This window comes from Odocoileus virginianus, chromosome 15 (genome assembly GCF_023699985.2).
Source record: "Odocoileus virginianus isolate 20LAN1187 ecotype Illinois chromosome 15, Ovbor_1.2, whole genome shotgun sequence".
Lineage (NCBI taxonomy): Eukaryota > Metazoa > Chordata > Mammalia > Artiodactyla > Cervidae > Odocoileus > Odocoileus virginianus.
This window is the reverse complement of record NC_069688.1, coordinates 49,935,581-49,952,325: the sequence shown is the minus strand read 5'-3', so window position 1 is coordinate 49,952,325 and position 16,745 is coordinate 49,935,581. Positions and strand designations below refer to the sequence as shown.

Genomic DNA, 16,745 nt, shown 5'->3' with positions numbered 1-16,745 from the left:
TGATTATTAGCTGAAATAGACACCAGCAACTGTTTTTCAACTAACATTTTCTCTCTTGAAAACTGCAGCTTGGCTTACACAGACTCTGAAGTTGATCTGTTTTGTGTGTTCAGCCTGTTAACAATAGAGGGAAAGTTATGGTTTTATTTAAATCTCTCCCTGAGCAGATTTACACAGACACACACACACACAGACGCACGTACACGCACGCACACACACACACACACACCACCCTCCCCCTTAAGGGAACTGGGGATGTATTACCTAAATGATTCTTACTTTCTGTAGGGTACAAACTGTGGCTTTGGTAATTGGTCTTGATTGTCAAGTTTAGAAGGCCGGGAACATGGTAATTCTAGCCTCTGGTACTATGCTCAAAAACGTGCAGTACCCAGTACGGCATTCTCTGTAGCATGTTAATTCATTTTAAAACATTAAACGTTTGAGGGATCTCATTGTTCTTTTTCCTCTTCTGTGTGTATGATTTATTTTGCAGGAATATAAATCAAAACATATTCTTGGAACATTTAAGATCTCTTTAAGGTATTTTTTGGTGCTTATCCTGGAAGTATAGAATACTTTGTATACCAGAGCTAATGACAACAGATCTTTTAGTATTTCTGTGTTGTAACAATCGCCACTGGGCAGACAGCTGCCAAACATCTTGCAATTAATCTGATGCACGTTGACTTTCGTATTCTTTCTCTTTCAGAACAAATGCCCCGAGGTGGAGGAGTTGGTCTTCAGCCACTTTGTGATCTGTAACGACACGCAGGAGACGCTGCGGTTTGGCCAGGTGGACACTGATGAGAATATCCTGCTGGCCAGTCTCTGCAGGCACCAGTACAGCTGGCGCTCTCACAGATCCCCACAGGTATTTGAGAAACAGCCTGACAAGCACAGCAGTTGTTAAGGTTGGGGGTGCCTTTCTTCTGCATTTGTGTGCCTGTGTCCAGCTATTTCCCTTTTTAAGTCTCCCAAGGGGCCACACAGTATATATAGCTCCATCTGACAGAAACCCAGAAATGTTTAGAGATGGGAGTGCAGCATACCCAGGCTCCTCTTGGAGTGGACATTCTCGTGTTCACGTGGGCACCGTGGAGGGTAGTGTGGTGACCATGATGTTGAACTCCAGAGCCAGGGTACAGAGACTTGGCTCCTGGCTCTGGATTACCTCGCTTCGCTTTCATGCTTCAGTTTTCTTCTATGTAGATTGGGGACAATAATATTACCTGATTCATGGGATCGTGAGGTCTGAATAAGTTAATACATAAAAGGCGCTAAGAGTGCTTAATGTACTGTAAACATTGTATATCGGGAGTTATTTTCCATTTGTATATTCGGATTCTTACTATGTGTATAGTTCGTGCCAGTCATGTATAGGCACTGGAGATTCAAAGGTCAAAAACTCTCAGTCTTCGCCCTCCAAGGACAGCTCACGGCCTGCGACAGACCACAGTGACAGACTGTACCCAAGGGGACACTGAGAAAAGATACACCAAAGGATGTCTGTTTTCCAAGGAGTGTAATTCCACTTTCCTGTCACTTTAGATGGGAATAATTAGAGGGATGTGCCCTGAAGGGGTAACTGAGGACGAATTAAATACAAAGATGTGGTCTTAAATGAGTAAAAGAAATCCTAGGAAGTACTCTCAAGAATAATGTATTTCTAAAACCCTGGGTAATAAGGAAACTACTGTCTGCTTATGATTAAAAGAAAGTCATTAGATTAGAGAACAAGTTTTCCCATCTGGTCTATATACCAGCTTTAGGATATGTTATATCCTCAGGCTCCCTCTTGCTGGTTTTTTTTTTCCAGTAGCTAGATTATGATTTCTTACTTGCTTTTTTTTAAATCATATTGCCACACTATTAGTATAAAATTTGGCAAAGTAGATACAGTGCAATTCTTCTTAAGTCTATGTATTTAATTCTGGTTAATCTAACAGGATGGTAAAACACCATATATCCTTTTTAAATAAGAGTTCTTTCAGAAAAGTGCATGGTATGATATTGCACTTTCATTTTTAGAATGAATGACATGCCCTTCTTTTTCTAATTCTTCTTTTGAGAAATGTCCATGTTAGAGTTTTTAAGTTGTTTGGTTGTTTGCTCCTTGTAACATCATTAAAGGAAACTTGGTTAGTTGATTCATTTAAAAATTAGGTAGCTATTTTTTCCTATTAATTGCAAAAGTAAGAATATAGACCAGATATATAAACCAAAAGAGAGAGAGAGAGAAGAGACAAGCTATAACTCCAACCATCCAGAGACAATCCATGTTAAGACTTGTTTAGCCGTGTAGACCTTCAAAAGGCTTCTATGACCATTGAATTCCCAGAAATGAACTGGTAGTGACAGGAAAGAAACCTCTGAGAAGGTGCGTTAATGTGCGGTCATACATTGTACCTGTAGCCACTTCACCCATTCATACATGCAAGCTGCAGGCCTCAGCCAATAGAAAGCAGCAGAGAAAGCTCATTTCCCTTCAAAGTCATTTTAAGCTGCATAGACTATCATGGCCCTCCCTGACTCAAGATTCTCTGGACACTGGAGCCAGGATGGGAAGGATGATACTAAGAACAGTGGGCTCAGGGGTGTGGAGGAACAGGTGTCTTCATGTTGTAGATGTACAGTTTCTGAATGGATAGGACGTGAACAGGAAAGAAGAATGGCTGACCACTGCCATACTATACCTTTCATATTTAAACTCTTCTGTACTTTTTCAAGGTCTTTTTGTATTGATTACTAGTCTTATTTTCGTAGTATCCCTGTGTGATTTGTATTTTTGTTATGCACATTTTATAGATAAGGAGACAGAAATGTTAAGCTAAGATAGTGGTAGAGTTGGGACTGAATCCCATGTCTTTTCATTCTCAATATACTATTATTTCCACAACATTGTTAAACTCTCCTAGGTTTTGGCAGCAGGATTTGTCTGCTAGAAGAGCCAGACTGTGAGGTTTTAAGAGAAGGGCTGAGAAATCACTGCTCTAATACTCCACATTTACTCCACATTTAAAGCTAGAGTAACATGGCATTCTTAGTACGAGTATGAACCCTTACAGAGCTTTAAGAAAAAAAAACAATAAGAACCTTTTAGTGACAAACTGGAAACATAAGACAGGTATCTATTAAGCTTTTTTTTTCCTCTTTTTAATTTGTAACTGCATCTTCTGGATACAAATGTTAAGATGAGCTACAGTCATCATAATCTTTAGACTAAAACTTAGATCATATTCATAAAAGGTGTCCCTTTTAGTATAGCTACATATGCCGAAGGAAGTGTGTTTTAGGGCCCTTTGAAGCCAGCGAGGTCTTAATGGGCCCAGGGGTCTTCATGGAATTCCTTACATCCATAGTTACAGATTCTGCTGTGTTCTAATGAGAGGTTACATCTGAGGATCAGAAAAACTAGCCACTTAGCTTCAGACTGCACCTGGAGGTAGTCACAGAGGCACAAGTAAGCAAACTGTTCCCTTTCTCCAGACTCCAAGTCATATCCTGCACTGCCCAGCAGGCTTGGTTTTAGGAACATTTGTGTCTGTATGTTTATGCTACCTTGGGTGTTAGTCAATTCATAGTCTCAGGGAGGATTTCTAAAGTTCAGAGAACTTAACTCTGCTAAACAATGTAGCTTATATTGCAGAGATCAAGAAAGTAGCAGTGACACCTGGAAAGGTTTCAAAGAGGTCAGCATGTCTTAGAACCACACAGGAGGTTGCTAACAACAGTAAGTCCCAACAGGATGGGGAAAAACATGGACACAACCAATTCCAGAAATCCATAGCTGAAAAACCTTTTTAGGGTTGAAAAGTTGTAAACTCTCCCTATAGTTTCTAACACATGCTCTGAGGCAGAATCACTTGAAAATGCTGGCTATCCTACAACATTTGCTTGCCTAAACAAACAAAGGAAGAACAAAACAATTTCCTAGGGGATAATTGAACACATTCAGCTGCACAGCCGTGTATGCCACCTCAAAGGGCCCTTAAATATCCCACTCCAGGAGACTTTACTACAGTTGGACAAGAACAGTAACCTGCAAAAGAATGGTCTTCAGAGAAGTGCTTCACAGTATACGGAATTGAATCTAAGGACTCCATGTGTGAGTTTATGGAATCTTTCACCAGAATATGGACAGTCTGTGCAGCTCAGAGTCAAGGGGAGCTTTGTTTAATTTAACCAAACTGGATATAGTGACACATCCATCGTAGTAGGATTTTTGTGTAGGCTGTTCAAGTTAACTTCCTGTTCTGGTTTAAGAGAGAGCACTGTTGGCTAATTAAACTGCTTGAAACAGGAATGCCTCTAGTTTGTATGTAAGGAATTACATTTGCTTTACCCTTAAAACATGCACAATTTATAGATTGTGCTTTTTTTTTCTTTAGGTTTGCAGAATTTCAACTACCAATGACTTAATTTGGTAACCAAACCATCAGTCAAGGTGAAAACAGGCTCCAGACAGAGCTATAGAAAATAAAAGATTGCTCCAAATGGATGTAGTAGGAAGTTTTATCAGCTTATGAAAATGGCAGATAGTTAAAAATGAGAAAGGCAACAAGAGTGAATTTGGAAGAGCGGCAGAGCATCTGGGAAATACTCATCAAGCTAATCAGATTTAGGAAAGAAAACATAAATCAAACATTAGTTTCAGGCAGAGTTTGGTGGACCTTTTTGAATAGGGCCAGACAGTGACTCTTTTAGGCTTTCAAGGCCTTAGAGCTTCTCTCAAAGCCATTCAGCTTTGCACAAAAGCAGCCATAACAAAGGAGTGTGACTGTGTGTCAATAAAACTTTTATTTATAGAAAAAAAAATTTGAATTCCAATAATTTGCACACATCACAAAGTAGTATTTTTCTTCTTTTTTTTTTTCAATTATCTGAAAATGTTAAAGACACTCCTAACTCACTGGCACCAAAATGACCCAGAAGTCATGGCTAGTTTGTCAACGCCTGCTTTCACGTCTCTCAGTTGACAAAATTCAGTAGACTAAAGATTTGACAGAAAATTGTCTTTGCTCTGCTCTGAATGATATTCCCATCAGTTGAGAACTTGGTAACATGTTTCAGAAATTATGAAATGACAGGTAATAGATTGAATCTAACACATAAAATCAGCCTGTGCTTACCACATAACAGTGTTGCTGTTGTTGTTGAGTCCCTAAGTCGTGCCCAACTCTGAGACCCCGTGGACTGCTGTATGCCACATAATAGTAAAACATTTGTATTGTTCCTGTTCTTGCCCATATAGACAGAAAGTTCTGCTATTATTTTTTCAGATGTGAAAATATTTAAAAGTGAGATCTGATCATTTTTTCCTCTTGTGTAAAGAAAAAGTAATGGGTTTTTGAGTGTCTGGCTATCTTATGGTAATTTCAGTAAGTTGTCAGTTTTATTAGATTGTAATTTCTTATTCAGTTACCACTCTCTCCATATCCCTTTATATAATGTATGTGTATACATATATATAAAGAATGAGCATGTTCTTGTTGCAACTGTCACAATTTTAAAAATTTAAAATCAGACTTAGGGAGGCTGGGAAAGGGGTGACAGAAGATGAGATGGCTGGATGGCATTGCCGACTCGATGGACATGAGTTTGAGCAAGCTCTGGCAGTTGGTGATAGACAGGGAGGCCTGGTGTGCTGCAGTCCATGGGGTTTGCAAGGAGTTGGACATGACTGAGCAACTGAACTAGGGAGGCTGGTGAATATTCTACGTTGGCAAACTGTTCTCACTGATAAATTTTCAAGTGTTGGCCTCTGCTATTATTGGCACATGGTATGCATATGAGAGTTTGTTAGAAAGGGCAAATGAAATGACATTTTATACCCGGAAGGTACTGATATTTCCTTTCTAGAAAGCAACTTGATAAAGAAGCATCATAGCTATTAAAATGATTGTAGCCTTTGACATAGTAATTCTCGGTCAAAGAATGGACCTGATATTTCCTTTCTAGAAAGCAATTTGATAAGAAGCATCATAGCTATTGAAATGATCGTAGCCTTTGACCTAGTAATTCTGTTACTAGTGATCAACTCTCAGGGAGCAGTCCAAATTAATACAAAGGTGTATACACAAAAATGTTTATCATAATTTTGTTCATACTATCAAATTTTAAAAATCAAAATGTTAAGTCTTAAAGAAATAGGTAAGAAAAATCTGGCAAACCTATGAGATGAGCTATTATGGGACCTTTACATTCTTACACAGGAAGGCGAAGTTCTACCATATCATTGTTCAGCCACTCAGCCATGTCGATGACTCTTTGCGACCCTATGGACTGCAGCACAGCAGGCTTCTCTGTCCTTCACTATCTCCTGGAGCTTGCTCAAACTCATGTCCACTGAATCAGTGATGCCATCCACCCATCTAGTCTTCTGTCATCCTCTTCTTCTCCTGCCCTCAATCTTTCCCAGCATCAGGATCTTTTCCTGTGGGTCAACTCTTCACATCAGGTGGCCAGAGTATTGGAGCTTATCATATTATATCAGTCAGAAAAGCAAAATATAAAATTCTATACATACAATATGATCTTAACCATTTAAGTATAAATACATAGAAAAATACTGAAATGAGATATGTCAAAATGTTCCCTATGAATGGCATATTTTTTAAGGTGGTATTTTTTCCAATGTATTACATTTTTATATACTTCTCAACTTTTTAAAATAAAGAATACGGATTATTAAGTCAGAAAGAAGTAAAAACTCTGAAAATATTTATATATAGACAGGAATTTCAAAAGCTAATTAGAACAGTGGCAAGTATAATACTATATCAAGAATGGTTCTCTGTGAACTATTGAAATAGTTTTTTTTTTTTTTATTTCCTTAGTTACATCCTTTCCCCACTTCAGTCTACGTTGCAAACTACAATTCAAGTAAATTTCCTAAATGATGTTTTGATACTTTCTTGTCCAAAAATCTTCACAACCATCATCTGTTAAATATACCCAAGTTATCTGGCATCTAAGAGCTGACTCATTATTTCCGTCTAGATGCTTATTTGGTCTCCCTCCATCCTATTGATTTTTTTTTCATCCCATTGATTTTTAATCAACAAATAATTTATTATGACCTGTTGTATGTTTGTAAATGTGTACGTTCTTCTAAGAAACGTGTTGTCTGATGGGGGAGTCAGAAAGTAAACAAATTAGAGACATGATGGTTATCTATGAGGATATTGTGGCAGTAGTTGCAGGCAGGGAGACATGATGGGTAACTGAGTTAAAGCACCAGCCATAGGGAAGAAAAGCAAGAGGACCAGGAAGTAAAATCACCTGCCTCTGAACATGCACAAAGTCTTAATGGGGACTCAAAGGATATGTTTCCTAACATGAGGAGGGAAATCTGCCAAGGCTTCCTGGTAGAAGTCATATTTATAGAGTTTTCATGTTTAAGTAAGTGCTAGGTCAGTGAAGTGGGGTGGGACAGGGGCATTCCCAGGTAAAGGAACCAACTTGTGTGAAAGCCAGAGGCAAGAAAGAACATGGCATGGTAGCACTTGACTGATTTGACTACAGTGTAGAGTACATGTGGGAATTGCGAGACTGTAAAGTCAGTGAAGGCCGTTAGGGCCCTTGTATGCTGTGCACAGGGGACAGAACCAGGGGCCAGACAGGCAGGCAGGCAGCCTGTCAGGTGCAAGGGAATTCAGATTTTGTTGAGAATAAACTCAGGCCTTAAAACTGCAGGCCTTGCTGAGGAGATGTGTGCTAGGAAACTGGCTTTTTGATGGTGATGGGAAAACTAATTTGTAGGGTTGGCCAACTTTCATGGTGCAAGGACTCCCACCACAGCTGATTTTAGGCTACCAATGATTTTACAACCAGCTCACTAGATTCCTGAATATTGACAAACAAGTAGAAGCCACCTCCAGAACACTGCTGTTTAGAGGAGTTATGTTCTGAAGAGCATTTTGAGGAGCTATACCTGTATGAGACAGGCAGCTTTTATCTACTGAAGGGTTTTAAGTAGAGTCATCACAGGGTCATGGTTGTGTTTTGGAAAGGTTCCTGTCATGCAGTTGTGCAGACAGTCTAGAGGAGGTTGAGAACGCATGCAGAGGATTGTATGGACACCACTGCATAGCACAGGAGTGAGAGATTACAGTAACTGAGCAAGACAGAGCAGAAGTCAGACACTGGTATAGATACCTAACAGACTGATCTTCCTGTGAGTGACAGCTATAAATTCTGAGCAAAACACAAAACATCTACCTCTAGAGATGGACAGAGGCAGACAGATTTTGGAGGGGAATAGGATCTTTGAGCCAGTAATCTGCACAGGGATTCACCCATTTGTTGTGGCTTTGGTTTGAGGGCAACTGCAGTTGTAGCCATGCAAGGGGGGCTCACCATCTTTCTGGCCCAAGGTACCAGGTGAAAGAACTCAGGCAACCAGGGTCACTAGAGGGTGAAAAGAAAATCTTGGGAAAGGAAAATCCAGAGAATAAGGAAATATGTTTAAATGTGGCCCACCTATCTGCTTCCTGCTGAAGCACACATGCGTGAGGCAGACTGAAAGCAGATTGTGCCCAAGCCTTAAAGAACTGAATTCATCTGCACTGCCACTCACCCAGACTTAAGAGTTTTTGTGCTGTGCTAAGTCGCATCAGTCATGTCCAATTCTGTGCAACCCTATGGACTGCAGCCTGCCAGGCTCCTCTGTCCATGGGATTCTTCAGGTGAGAATACTGGAGTGGATTCTCATGCCCTACTCCAGGGGATTTTCCCGATGCAGGGATCAAACCTGTGTCTGTTACGTCTAACCTGCGTTAGGCAGGCGGGTTCTTTACCACTAGTTTGAGTCTAAACTAGTTAATTACCTATTAGAAATGTTAACACTCTGGAAGAATTATGAGAGAATCCAGAGTCTTCATCACATAGCATTTATAGTGTCCATACTATGACCGAAAATTACTTGACAGATCTCAAAAATCTAAAAAAAAAAGAATTACTCAATTTCAAGGGAGAGATGATCAACAGATGCCAACGCCAAGGTGACTCAGAGGTTGAAATTATCATGCATATACTTTAAAGCCTCTGTGGCAACAGAAAAGGGATTTTACAGGTATAATTAATTCCTAAATTAGTTTGATTTTTTAACATTCTTTTTTAAATTGAAGTAAATAGTTGATTTACAATATATTAGTTTCAGGCATACAACATAGTGATTCAAAATTTCTATAGGTTATACTTCAGGTTATTATAAAATATTGAATTGATTATATTTCCTATGCTGTACAATATATCCTTGTTGCTTATTTATTTTATACACAGTAGTTTGTACTTCGTAATGCCCTACTCCTTTTGAGTCCTTTCCCCCTTCCCTTTCCCCACTGGTGATCACTAGTTCTCTATATTTGTTAGTTGTCTTTTAGTTAATCAAAACAGGGCGATTTTGGATGGCCTGATTTAATCAGGTAAAAGCCCTAAAGGAGGGACTGGACCCTTTTGTCAGGAGAGAGAGATAGATAACATACATTCCTGCTGTCCTGAAAGAAGCAAATTATCATGTTATAGCTGCCTATGAAGAGGGTCATGGAGCAGGGAGGTGTGGGAAGCCTCTAAGATGTGCAGGTGGCTGCCAGTGCTAGTCATTAAAAAGTCAGAACCCTCCTCACATAGACAGGCGTGCTAAGTCACTTTAGTCATGTCTGACTCTGTGCAACCCTATGGACCGTAGCCTGCCAGGGTCCTCTGTCCATGGGATTCTCCAGGCAAGAATACTGAAGTGGGTTGCCATGCCCTCCTCCAGGGCAGTCTTCCAACCCAGGGATCAAACTTAATGTCTCTTACATCTCCTGCATTAGCAGGCGGGTTCTTTACCACTAGTGCTACCTAGGAAGCCCCCTCATATAGGCTGCTGCTGCTAAGTCGCTTCAGTCGTGTCCGACTCTGTGCAACCCCATAGACGGCAGCCTACCAGGCTCGCCCGCCCCTGGGATTCTCCAGGCAAGAACACTGGAGTGGGTTGCCATTTCCTTCTCCAATGCATGAAAGTGAAAAGTGAAAGTGAAGTCACTCAGTCGTGTCTGACTCTTAGCGACCCCATGGACTGCAGCCTACCAGGCTCCTCCGTCCAGGGGATTTTTCAGGCAAAAGTATTGGAGTGGGTTGCCAAGTACCAGGGAATAAATTCTGCCAGCTATCCAAGTGAGCTTGGAAGAGGATTCTTCCCAAGTCAAGCCTCTAGATAAGAATGCAGCCCTTGTTGTGTGGCAGAAACCAACACGACATTATAAAGCAATTATCCTCCAATTAAAAACAAATAAAAAAAAGAATTAAGCCCAGCTGACACCTCAGTTGAAGGTGGATCAGTAGAAATCCATCCTATCAAAAGGTCTAATATATGAGTAACTGTAATCAAAGAATGACAGGAGAGAGAGAGAATAGGGCTCCCCCCATTAAGAAATAATCTCAGAAAATGTCCCAGACTTTGTAAAAGACAGAAATTTACAGACCCAGGAAGCTCAGAGAACTCCAAACAGGCATTTGAAACAAATCCACACCCAGACACTAATACTTTCAAGTTCTTCTGGTTTCTGCCCACTTACTTGCTCCAAAGCACTCCCCCCCACACACACATCGTAGGCTTCTGTTATAATAGCACCTGATGTACACTTACCATACTCTATATTATTACAGATGGCTATTTAACAGTTAGCCCACAACTTAAGTAAATAAAACATTATCTCACTTTCATTAGCCAAAAATTTTGGGAGTAGTTTACCTGGGTGATTCTAGCTCAGAGTTTCTGACAAGTCAAGATTCTTATAGTCAAAACATTACCTGGAACCACAGTCATCACAAGTCCCTGCAGTTCTGTTCGTTTTGTTTGAATCTTCCCTCCCACCCCTTCTTCAGATTGCCCTAAGGAGATTGAGTGAAGCAATAACTGAAGAGACCACTGTATGGGCAATGGAGAGTTCACTGATAGCCTAAGGAAAGCGTTTTTCTGTGGCTAGATAGGAATAGAAATCAGATTGAGTGGGTTGAAAAATGAATGGGAGGTGAAAAAGTGGGGAAAATGAGCCTGATTTTAAAAAAAAAAAAATCCTGATTGGGTGTTAGCTCAAGAAAACTGGCAAGGATTTTTTTTTTTTTTTTATTAGCTGGAGGCTAATTACTTTACATCATTACAGTAGTTTTTGTTATACATTGAAATGAATTAGCCATGGATTTACATGTATTCCCCATCCCAGTCCCCCCTCCCACCTCCCTCTCCACCTGATCCCTCTGGGTCTTCCCAGTGCACCAGGCCCGAGCACTTGTCTCATGTACCCAACCTGGGCTGGTGATCTGTTTCACCCTAGATAATATACATGTTTCAATGCTGTTCTCTTGAAACATCCCACCCTCGCCTTCTCCCAGAGTCCACAAGTCTGTTCTATACATCTGAGTCTCTTTTTCTGTTTTGCATATAGGGTTATCGTTACCATCTTTCTAAAGTCCATATATATGTGTTAGTATACTGTAATGGTCTTTATCTTTCTGGCTTACTTCGCTCTGTATAATGGGCTCCAGTTTCATCTATCTCATTAGAACTGATTCAAATGAATTCTTTTTAATGGCTGAGTAATATTCCATGGTGTATATGTACCACAGCTTCCTCATCCATTCGTCTGCTGATGGGCATCTAGGTTGCTTCCATGTCCTGGCTATTATAAAGAGTGCTGCGATGAACATTGGGGTGCACGTGTCTCTTTCAGATCTGGTTTCCTTGGTGTGTATGCCCAGAAGTGGGATTGCTGGGTCATATGGCAATTCTATTTCCAGCTTTTTAAGAAATCCTTAGGCATGTTCATATATGAAAAGGAGTAAATAGCAGATAGGTTGATAATGCAGAAGACAGAAAGAGTGATTAATGGCATAAGGTCCCAGAAGAAGAGAAGAAGAAGGTATCCAGATTACAGGTAGAAGGATGGACCCAGGATGGAATTATCCCAGTTATCCACTGCTATTTACAAACCACCCCAAAACTTCTATTTTTGAAAGTTTATTAGCTCATAAGTGTGTTGGTCAGAAATCTAGGTGCACTTAGTTAAGAGGTTCTTCTCCTGGTCTCAGCTGGGCTCACTCATGAGGCTGCAGTCACCTGGTTGGCCAACTGGGGCTGAGTGGTCCATAATGGCCCTGCCCACACATTTGGTACTTGGCAGACCACTGGCCAGGGTTCTCTTCCATGTGATCCTTCCAGCAGTCTAGCCTAGACAGGAGAACGAGAGCAAAGACTGCAAAACCTATTGAGCCTAAGCTCAGAACTCTCATAGAATCTGCTGCCACATTTTACGAGGTGGAGCAAGTCACAAGGTGAGATCCAGAGGATAAGGTGCAAGATTGTCACCTCTTGATGTGAGCTGCTGAGAGAATTGGGGACCATTTTTAACTTAGCACAAAAGCCTCCTCCTGCTTTGAGACAGGAGAGAGAACTGAGGCTGACTGTAAGTGTAGAGGTGGTTGTAGTGGGTATTTGCTTAAAGTGAAAAGAGGGAAAGAAAGTAGGAGGCTTTTTAAAACATGATTTTCCACAATATCTAATCCTGTATCCTGCTCGTAATTGGCATTTGATAAGTGTACACTGAGTAAATAAATGTTGAGATTTCTCATAACATCTGACATTTCTCAAGAACATAGATTTAAAAACTTATTTTAACAATATGAACACTGTAAACAGTATGGGTCATATTGGATGCTTTTATGTATGTTGTACAGGCACACAGAAAGAGGTCCTCTGAGCTCAAAATACATGCTTTTGTGTGCTGTCTGTGCAATTGGACTTGTACTTAAGAGTAGCTCCTCGTCTCCACCACCTCTGCCCCCTTGGCCTCCGAGTGGCCTCTGATGGAAACTGTTATGAAATAGAGAAATGCTGCAGGAGAGGACTAGCTGTATACTTCAAAGGAGACCAACTTTCAGGTCCACATGCATGTCCGACTCTGCCTGCTTTCGTTTAACTCTGAAAAAATTGTGTTATTTATCATAAGCTGAAAATATGTTGTACAATTACAAAATAGTACTGATTTAAAGTAGACATTATGTCAGGTTAAATTTCCTTATATTTTCTCCTTCTCTAATCATGGAAATAGATTCCCAGAAACTACATTATCGCCCTTACTGTTGCGTAGCACACAGCTGTCCACAACTAGCAGTTCCGTTTGGAGAGGAAGGACTGTATGCTTTTGCTCCCCAGTGGCAACAACAAGCTTCTTTTTATTGTTGCTGACATTAAGATAGCTAAAATCAACAGTGAGGTAAACAGTTCTTGGGACCATCTGGCAAGGATTTCAATCCAAAATATTCTGTAAACACAAACTCCATTTGAGTACCCAGGACCTACTGTCCAGTCACCATCAGCTGCTTTTTTATTTTAGTTCTAAGCAGTCACTGAAACAGCAAAATAGTAAGACTTGTAGATTCCATCTCTTCACCTTTCTCTCGTCAAATATTTTCGGTTTCCTGAGAGGTTCCAAGAAACTTACGTTCTCTGAGGAAGGTTATAGTGCCTTGTTGAAGGCACCAGTAGATGGGGCCCTGGCAGTTTTGGTCATTAAGTATCTAGTGGATAGAGATATTTGGAATTTCTTCATTTTCTGTTGGTAAATACATTTACTTTATTAAATGAGAGGCAGAAGTTGGGGTTGAGTTTTGTTTTTTTGTTTTTTCTTTTTCCTATTTATTTCAAAGTTGCTATGTAAAAATGGTTTGTAGTATGACCTTGTTAAGACTTGTGAAGTCTCCCACAAGAAAGTAGCAAAGATAGTTTGTGATAAGACCCTTTATCCAGTCCCAGGACTGATTTCTAGAGTTTTCTACAAGCCTGCACAAAAGGGCACAGCTGGGGATTTTTTCAACTGTGAAGCACCCAGAGGAGTGACTGCTGGTGCTGCTAATGGTCTCACCATCCCTTCTCTGGCAATGAATTTTCGATATTGAAATATAGCTTTGGAGAAAAATGTACTGAGGATTCCTTAAGCTTTTTACAAGACACTCAGAGGCTTTTCACAAGCTAGTGCTTTGCAAATGTGAATTCTTGATATCTAAACAGAAAGGTCCTTGACTGAACTAATTTTAAATGTGAATTTTAATACAGAGTGCTTGGAGAAAGGGAATGCAGCTGGACCATTAAAGCATGGTATTTTGCCATTTGTAAGTAATGGGAAATACTGATTAAGAATGTTATAAAGATTTCAGCATTCAGAATGTGATTGTGTTTAATCATAACCTATTACCACAAGCCTGTGTAACAAAAGCATTAACTCTGTTAAAGACAATGGCATACCTATTATATTGTGGCACTTTTTAATTATTTCCATGCTGAGCAGGATATTGAAGAGCTTATTATCTAAAGGTCAGAATAATGCCCAAGACATGGCCAAGCCCAATGAGTGTCAGATGCATGGAATGTTGGATGACTTCATAGTTATGAAATTATTTCATTTCTCATGATAATTCCTGACTTGCCAAGTTAGTGAATTTTAAGAACTCTGAGAGCAGATTTTAAGATAAATGTGAAATAATCCATACTTTTGGAGTCAGGGACTTCCCTTCAGGCATTAGTTCATATTTGACTTGCTTGACTTACACTTGGGGATAAAATGAGTTAGGACAAGGTCTTAGATACCACATTCCCTTACTGGGAAAGAAAACCAACTTGCACAACTTTGGCTGGCTCATGTTTCTTGTTATACAGGCACTAAGAAGCAGCGGTTGCCATGAAATACTTTATTTAACCTTTACAAAAATGTTTTCTTAGTATGGCAAGGCAGTTTAGTTAAATGAAAATAAATAACTGTAAAAATTTTGGATGTCTTTTATATCCCATCTGTTGACTTCTTTTTTTTCTAATTAAAAATTAGGCATAACAATTTTAATTGTCTAAATGGCCATGAGGACTGAAAATAAGTTACAGATTGTATAGGACTACCTGATCTTTTCTTAGGACACATGTTGGCATGTCTTCTATTTTACATTCAACTAAATTTTGCTAAATGATGAATGAACATTTTAAAAGAAAATTTAAAAGAACAATTTTATTCAAACTTGTTAGATTTCCTTTATGGTTTATATTTATGTATAGTCAAATTGATTTTCAAACAAACAAGAACTGACAGTCTGGCTCACAAGCTCAGAACATTTATCCAAGTTTGAATGACTATCGAACAGTGTCTCCAGTTTACCTTATTGGCTTCCATTTCTCAGCTTACCTAAAGTATTCTTTATTATTTCCATCCACCTTACCCTTATCTCTTCCACTGAGGAGCTGGGTTCAACCATGAGCATGACAACCATTCACTATCATTTTGTCAAGAGAGTGTGTCTACCCAGCACCAAAATCTTCTGACTGTTAGTGTCACTCAATTAAGCAATCACTGTATTTATTTTATTTAATTATTTTTTAAAAGTGTGAATTATTTCATATTTTATAGACAAGACCATCCTTTTCTGTATAGACACATAAGCATACATGTAAAATTTCTCTGAATTTTACTTTTCAGCCCCTTATGATAGCATTGAGGTTGAACAGCCTCAAAGACTATCACACAGTTCTGGACTTAAGGCAGCTATTAGAGTCACAGCTCCTGTTTTTTCAGTCATATGTCATTTAAATATAGGGAAGCCCATACCCTTTAGAAACATGAAAACAGTAGATATGTGTAATGTTGAAATGACCTTTTAAAAACCAGCCTATATACCATTTCATGCTTTTTTTTTTTTACTGTGTACATTTATATCTGATTTCATGATTAGTATGTTCCCCAAAAGTTATACATAGCATTGTATTTTAACTAATGAGAAAATTTGCTCCTTAAATCTTTTTGGGAAAAAAAAAATTGTGAAGTGAATTATTTTTCTCTAATTTAGATAATTTCTATTTAGGTAGCTTTTTAGCAAGGAATACTCATTAGACATCATAGTTTTGTAGATAATGTATAAAAGTGCCACTACTCTTCACCTGACTTTTCTTTTTTTTTTTTATTTTTCTCTCCAGTATGTAAATGTCAGTCATAGACTGAACAGAGACTGATGTCCTCCTATATTGCAGGGGTAAATTCTGCAATATAGATTATTTTGTAGTTATTTATGAAAAATCTTTTTTAATTTTTAAAAAGATTCCATGATTTATTGTTGGTATGTTGAAACATTGATAAAGCCTCAATGTTTGCTAGATGTGTGACATTTGATGTGCTGTTTACTCATGGAAATTCAAATGACTTATAAACTATATGATGAAATAATAAAACATGCTGTTTTAAAACTATGAAGATGAATAGATTTAAGATATGAATAGCATTATTAATCTCTTCATATTAATTGTATGTATGTTATTTTTCTTTCATACTTATGGTGTTTTCTCCCATATTTCTTCATCTGTCTTTTTGCTGTTCACAATTATAAAGATTTTAAGGTTTTACTTTCATAGTATTTATATTTGCCCTACTTTTATCAGTGTGGATTGTTACTCTGCAAATGCATTTTTTTGTTTCTTTGTGTTTATTCCTTATCTAATTCTCTTTTTATATCATCTAGTTTGTTTTAGCCTCAGGCTGTTTTCTGTTTATACCACACTGTTCTAACCTCTCAATATTTTCCTACAGTTTTATAAAAATCGTGCATTATTGCATTCTTTAGAGAAAACCAAAATTTTCCTGATTTCTTTTCCCTGAATTCTGCAACTGGGTGTTTTTTTTTAGCTAGTCTTTTTGAGATCCTGTGAACTGTAGCCCACCAGGCTTCTC

The 16,745-nt window shown here is 38.9% G+C and overlaps 1 protein-coding gene across 8 annotated transcripts in view; it reads left to right on the top strand.

Annotated features, from left to right (window-relative positions):
* Positions 1-16,745, top strand: part of VPS13B (vacuolar protein sorting 13 homolog B) — a 780,541-nt gene that overhangs the window by 691,233 nt on the left and 72,563 nt on the right. For all 8 annotated transcript variants that reach the window (XM_070477337.1, XM_070477338.1, XM_020914637.2 and 5 more), the window contains one exon: positions 713-874. In XM_070477337.1, the coding sequence (XP_070333438.1) occupies positions 713-874 (162 nt within the window). The remainder of the gene's footprint in view (positions 1-712; positions 875-16,745) is intronic.